Below are 7,142 nucleotides of genomic sequence, written 5' to 3' on the forward strand. Positions count from 1 at the left end.
GTAAAATGAATAAAATTACTACTTGTTTTCCAAGAAAATATTTTCTTGAAAACATTTTCCACAGAAAACATTTTTTGTTATACCAAACACACCCATAGACTTCTTTAGCTTGCCAGTTGCCACTTGCCTGTTAGGAATAACATAATCCAATTATGTCATCCAACAGCGCCCCACAAATTATGCTGTAGTAAATAATTATTTAGGACAAAGATAGTTTATTGTTAAGATCATATAATAAAGCATTGACTCACTGAATACTGAATAATGGCAAAGTTTGATTACTTAAAATCGGGGGTGGGGGTGGGGTGGGGGGATGCTATAGAAATAAAATTATAATGAGTTCTCATACTACCACAAAATATTTACACCAAAACTACAAGAAAACAGCTATGTACAAATGTACATTAAGCCAATACTGGATACCAAACTCTTAAACTAACTTTCAGCCTAGTATCTCCCCTTATTACTACTATGTACTATAACGCCTCTCTACATGCACAAGGTAGGGGTAAGGCCAGTCTGCGTACACACTATCCTCTCCAGACCCCATTTATAGGAATATACTGGATATGTTGTTGTACTATAAGAATAGTAGGTTCAAGTCGAAATCCGACTTCACAAATGAAAGATAACAGCTTCTCAATCACCATAATGGAGAATAAGGTTGATAGGAAAAATTGACACAAATATCCGGAATTCTCAAGGCTTACAACGAAATGCAAGGATGAAGCGGCTAGTGTGTCTCGCGTGTAGTTTTTAGGCGTTACCAAAAGGTTTCCCTGGCTCGGATGTAGTCACTGTGCCCCTGCTGCTGTTTAAGGTGTGGCTAGAGCCACCGGCCAGCATTGCCATCAAACTTCCTCCGTGCACTCTTCCCTCGGAAACTGATGATGAGCTTCCACCAACTGGCGTATTCCCTTCCTTAAACTCAAAATATTTCCAACCTGTAGATGTCAAAATGTTACTTCCCATCTTCATGATATCAATATACATATCCTCTACGTTGACAATCTCCTTCATCTTACCGGGATTTTTGGGTGTTGAATCCAAGACGACAGCCCCTAGAGTGGCACCACCGTGAACACGTTTGTCTTGCACCAGGGCACCATGAGATTCACAAAGTCCAGACTTTGCTCTGGCAAATGAGTTAAAAGGACTCTCATTTTGGCCAAATTCAGAACCAGGTTGACCCCATGAACATCTCTTTCCACCACCGTGGGCCTTGCAGAAATCGGTGCTTCCCTGAGCGCTTTTTCCACAGCTGTCGAATTTGCATCTTTTACCACCACCATGGCGCACACAGAAATCTGTCCGGCCCCTAGCACTCCTGGAGCATTCTGGCATAGCACATCTCTTACCACCGCCATGTGCCACACAGAAGAGAGTCCCTCCGTGCACACTCTTTGGGCAAACGCCACCTCCTTGGTATGTACATCTTTTCCCTCCCCCGTGACCTTTACAGAAAGGTGTGCTACCCTCTGCGCCCTTATTGCACCCTTCAAATGTGCAACGTTTCCCACCACCGTGGGCCTTACAAAACAAGGTGCTTCCTTGGGCCCCTTTAGTGCACTGGGGGTACTGACACCGCCGGCCACCTCCATGTGAAATGCAGAGGCCAGAGAGTCCTTCCGCACTTTTCGTGCAGTTCTCCATCTGGCATCTCTTGCCCCCACCATGTCTAATGCATAATCCAGACTTCCCTCTGGCAGCGCGGGTGCAGCCTTCGTGACTGCAACGGCGTCCACCCCCATGCGTGATGCAGAAATCAGTGCGTCCTTCTGCACTTTTGGTACACCCTAGGAATTCACACCGCCTACCACCGCCATGGGCCTTGCAGAATGCGGTTCGACCCTCGGCTCCCTTATGGCAACCCGGTTTCTGACACCTACGGCCTCCGCCATGGGCAATGCAAAGGCCAGAAGCACCTCTTGCTCCTTTAATACATCCCTTGAACTGACACTGTTTGATACCACTGTTGCGCTGCTGCTTTGTTGACCCGGAAGTACAGGTTACTGAGCTTTTTGGATGTGTTATTACACTTGAGGAGGGATCAGGAAAGACTGGAGATGGCTCAACTTCTTTTATCGCCTGTTTCGAGAAGTAATTAGACTCTTTGTCGTGTGGCGCATGTAACGGATGAAAAAAGCTACCAGTATTTTGATGAGAACCTGTTGATACTTCATCAGTATGAAAAGCTCCAGAAAAACTGTGTGGCACAGTCGTAACATCAGATTCAGCAGCACTATTGGAAAGACTCAGTTCCAGATCAATTGCAGTCCCTGCGTCAGGTACTTTTGGAATGGAGATAGCTGAACTTTTCGGCCTTGGTGTCATCTCATTGGCAAGATAAAGACCGAAGTCCACTTCCAGGTCCATCGAGGACTCGTGAGTTTCTTTCGCTGGAGATATTGAGGTGCATAGAATGCCTGAACTCCACATACTTTCCGTGGAAGTTGATGAATGGCCTAAGCTTAGACATAAATATGAATCAATTTGCTGATCAATAGATCCATGAGTTGAGCTGCAATTGCATTTGATTTCCTTTGGGGCAGGGAATGAAGGTATTAAGGACCCAACAGAATCAAGTCGCAGTGTGGTATCAGCACAATCACCACCTTCAGATGCAGCTCCGCCAATTGGGATGGAATTGCCCAGATTCTTGGATGCATGTAACGACGGGTTTGCAGCAAACCCCAAATAGTGCAATCTGGGATCCATCACTAGGATGCAACACTACTATTGAACCAAATCTCAATTGCAAAAGAACAGTTGGCCTGACTTCCAGGCTAAGAATTAGTTAAGAGGCTAAACTTCCGGGCTAAAGAATTAGTTAGTGCTAAACTAGGGTTAGATGCGTCAAAAAGAGCACATCCCACCTCCGCTTACGAATCCTGACGTATCCTTTCTATCCATTATTAGATATCAAACTTTACTCCAAGTTCTTGTAATCAGCACCTAAGGAGTAAAACTTTGTGCAACGTTAGACCCTCCAGCGTCAAGTCATGACAAATAATCATCCTGCACAACACATTGAATTACATTACTGAGCAGATCTAAGATCACACATCCACCGTATATAAGACACAAGGTCGAGACAATATGAAAGGGAAAGGATTTTGCAGACGCAAACCAGAAAGATGAAGATCATTCTTTAACTGAATCAACGCGCCAAGCAAATAAAAAAAATTACCAATCACACTACATATTGATCCAAGCTAAAAAACCACTTTGATTTTGCCATAAAACCACAAGGAACAGATTCATTAGCATTAAAAATTTAAATCATTTTAAAGCTTGATAACTTTGCTGTCGGAGATAACATAAGACTACAAGGATATCGACTAAGGCAAACTTAGCAAAGCAGGACATGAAGAAGAAACATGAATTTGTCTACTTACGCAAATAGGGGATCACCTTAATTCATGGTCTACCTTACTAATGAATCATATTGCTTAACATACACTTTCCTACTTGCTTGTTTAAATCGAAAATTTCAGCCGAACTATTTGAAATCCAAGCAGAGCACTCGAGATTCAGTTTCCTTTTTTGCTCCCTCCACGCTATCCAGCTTCAAGAGTGCATCAACAGGAGACAAATGAGGAAAATGATAAGGATTTTAAGGCCATCTCCAACCCTTGCCTCCATTTTCTCCTCCAAAATAGAGTAAAGTTACTCCAACCATTACTCCATTTTTTACTCCAAAAAGAATATTCCATTTTATATTCTTCTCTCTCTTCAATATTATATTATTATCTTTTATTTAAATTTTATTTTCTTATTTCTATTAAAGAAATTCTATCTTTTTTTTCTTTTTTACATATTCATCAGATTGTCCAATCAGAAAATAATCGGATTGTTGCAACGATGAATAATGCAACTGAGACAAAAAATGAAGTTTTGACTGTTCAAAAAGAAAAACTTAAGACTAAAAAAATTGAAAGAAGAACATAAAATTTTAATGATCGATGTGGATTCTATTGTCGATCCGACTCGTCGTGAATTTTTGTGACAAGAACAACAACGATTAATGTATAAAAGAAGTCAACAATTTCCACAGTCACAAACACAACAATCCTCGACCCCATTTACTCAATACTATGATGATTTTGGTGTATCTGGAAACGACATAGGTCCCTACCAAGTTATTATGTTATTTACCGTAGTTTCAATTTTTATGTATTTTAATTTAATGTATTTCCAATTTTAATGTATTTTCATTTAATGTATTTTCAATTTTCACTTTTCAATTTTAGCAACATCTAATATTTTATATTCGCACCTTTCAATTTTAGCAACATCTAATATTTTATATTTGCACCATTCATTTTTTGAGATGATTATATATTTTTTGTACAATTATAACTTCTAATAAAATTAACTTACAATTTTATATAAAAATAATAAATGCAACAACAACAACAATAACGACTCAGTGAAATCCCACTAGTGGGGTCTGGGGAGGGTAGTGTGTACGCAGACCTTACCCCTACCCCGAGGGAGTAGAGAGGCTGTTTCCGAAAGACCCTCGGCTCAAGAAGACAAAAAGAGACAATATCAGTATCACCAATAGAAACCATAAGAAAAATAACAACATGTAAATGAGAAAGTAGATGCAAAGCAAACGTGATAGAAAGTAAATAGACGCAACACTATTGAAAACAAAAGAGTAATAAGACACAACATTGCCACTAGCTGACATCGGCAAAACCCCTACCATACTAGCCTCACAAAGGTACGAAGTAAGGTAAACTCAATTACATCCTAACCTACAACCCTAATACTCGACCTCCACACGCACGAAAATTAATTTATCAAAATTATACGTCAAAGTTAAGATGTAAAATTAATATTATAAAGATATTACATAAACATAATTAGGTATATATAAAGAGATAAATTAAAAGAGTCAAATAATAAAAATAATAATAAAGTAAGGATGAATAGTAATGGAGGAGATGAATCATCCCCCATTTGCAGCCAAAAATGGGGGAGCATTGGAGCCACATTTTTGGCAAAAACTGACTGCATTTTGGAGAAATGCAGCAGCATTGGAGATGCTCTAAATACCCCAAATACAAACAATATAATCTAAACCAGACATAACCAAGATACAACTAAACAATTATCTTTTTTTCTTGATAAGTACAACTATAACAATATATCAACAACAACAACAAACTCAGTGATTCCCCACTGGGGTAGTATGTGCGCATGACTTACCCCTACCCTGAGAGCGAGAGAGGTTGTTTCCAGTAGAAAACTATAGCAATATATCAGAAGAAAATATTGCAACATAAGCATAAAAAATCGAAGAACAAACTTATTACAGATGTTCAGATCTAGCTAAAGGATAAAGATTTGAAGACACATGTCCAAGAAAATGTTCAAATCCAAGTTAAAATAGCAAATCAAGGAGTAATTGTAAAACAAACTAGCTTCTAATCAGAGTTCAAGATTACAGATTCAATCACAATTCCCACCTTTTACTTTCCGGGGGAAAAAAACAGATTTGAGGTACAGGACTCAATGAAGAAAAAAAGGGCAACCCGGTGCACTAAGTTCCCGCTATGCGCGGTGTCCGGAGAAGGACCGGACCACAAGGGTTGAGTTTATTGTACGCAGCCTTACCATGTATTTCTGCAAGAGATTGTTTCTACGGCTCGAACCCGTGACCTCCTAGTCACATGGCAGTAACTTTAGCAGTTACGCCAAGGCTCCCCTTCAACTCAAGGGAGAAAGTACTGAATAAATAAAGCAATTAAGATAATACAATAGAAACAGGATATCGTATCGGAGACAAAAAGTTGCAAATTTTTAAAAAAGACAGAACAAAACTTGAAAATTAAAAATTGCAATACAAGGATAAATATTTGAAGGCACAACTTCTAAAAAAGGTCAAAACTTAAAACAGCAAAACATTGAAAAATTGCGGAAGTATATTACACTAGCTAGTAACCATATTCTCAAAGTTCAAGATTACAGATTGCAGCTAAAAATCCCACCTTTTTCATTCTTGAACAAAAAAAATTGAAAATGAAGCTAAGTAGATCAATTGGCATGTCTCAATAAAAAGTTACTGATTGAATAAGTAAACCAATCAAGAGAAACAACAAAAGAAAATTCAAAATCTGGGACAAAATGTTGCAAATATTTCCAAAAGGGAACAAATGTTGAAAATTTAAAATTTTTGCAATATGAGGATAAATATTGGAAAACCCAACTTCTAAAAACTGTCCAAATCAAAATAAAAACAGCAAAACAATGGAAATTGCTAAAATTATACGAGCTTCTAACTGTATTCTTAAAGTTCAAGATTACATATTTCAGCTAAAAATCCCACCTTTTTCATTCTTGAACCATAAAAAAACTTGAAATTGAAGCTAAGTAGACTAACTGGCATGGCTCAAATGAAAAAGTTATTGAATAAGTAAACCAATCAATTAAGAGAATACATATCAACAGAACAAAAGCTTGAAAATGAGATTAGAGATTCAAGAAAAGTACCTTTTCCAGGAGGGGATTTTCTTCTTATTTTTTTGAGAAGTTTTTACAGGTGGGGATTATGTTAAAACCCAAGAAAGTATATATGTACAGTGAAATTAAGAGAGAAGGAAGTAAGGCTTATTGGGATTGCTGAGCACAGGGCAGCTAACGAGGGAGAGACAAGAAAATGAGCACACTATGAGGACAGTAGGTATATATATGTGTAACTTGCTTCCACTTTTATTTTATCTTTTACTTAACCTTTATTTTTAATTAAATAAATATTTATAATTTGAGCCTTGAAAATAAAAGAAATTATTTCTTAAATGAACTTTAGTCATGCAAATTCGAATTAGTCAACTGATACTGAAATCATCCATTGAATATCAAATGATTAAAAAAACAATGTACTTATAAGTACCTAGTCATTAGGATCCAAACAGTGACCTATTGATTACTCTTTCTAGTCCTATCATTTAAGATTTTGATAAATTATTAAGAAAATTATTCCTTGGGTTTTATTTATATGATACTCTCTTTTTTTAAATGTTCAAAATAATATCTCATTTTTATATTAAATTTTTTATAAACTTCAAGTTCCTTATTTTACCTTTGATAACATACTTTTATAGTTACAGTAATATCGTAACTATAATGTC

At 37.5% G+C, this 7,142-nt stretch overlaps 1 protein-coding gene across 3 annotated transcripts; it reads right to left on the reverse strand.

Moving 5' to 3' along the window:
* Positions 1-325: 325 nt before the first annotated feature.
* LOC107790513 (uncharacterized) lies at positions 326-6,698 on the reverse strand. Of its 3 annotated transcripts, none has more exons than XM_016612443.2 (3): positions 6,505-6,696; positions 1,026-3,018; positions 326-944 (listed from the first exon to the last, which is right to left on the reverse strand). In XM_016612443.2, exons 2-3 carry the CDS (start codon positions 2,716-2,718, stop codon positions 757-759), a joined length of 1,881 nt encoding a protein of 626 aa, XP_016467929.1. In that variant the 5' UTR covers positions 2,719-3,018; positions 6,505-6,696; the 3' UTR covers positions 326-756. The 3 variants fall into 3 exon arrangements, with proteins under 3 accessions (XP_016467929.1, XP_075088015.1, XP_016467927.1); XM_075231914.1 differs by adding an exon at positions 5,629-5,741 and having other exon boundaries at positions 326-3,018; positions 6,505-6,644; XM_016612441.2 differs by having other exon boundaries at positions 326-3,018; positions 6,505-6,698.
* Positions 6,699-7,142: the final 444 nt, after the last annotated feature.

Source organism: Nicotiana tabacum, chromosome 15 (assembly GCF_000715075.1).
Source record: "Nicotiana tabacum cultivar K326 chromosome 15, ASM71507v2, whole genome shotgun sequence".
Lineage (NCBI taxonomy): Eukaryota > Viridiplantae > Streptophyta > Magnoliopsida > Solanales > Solanaceae > Nicotiana > Nicotiana tabacum.

Excerpts from the sequence above, each read along its gene's own strand:
- LOC107790513 (XM_016612441.2), bottom strand. The coding sequence starts at position 2,718 with ATGGATCCCAGATTGCACTATTTGGGGTTTGCTGCAAACCCGTCGTTA.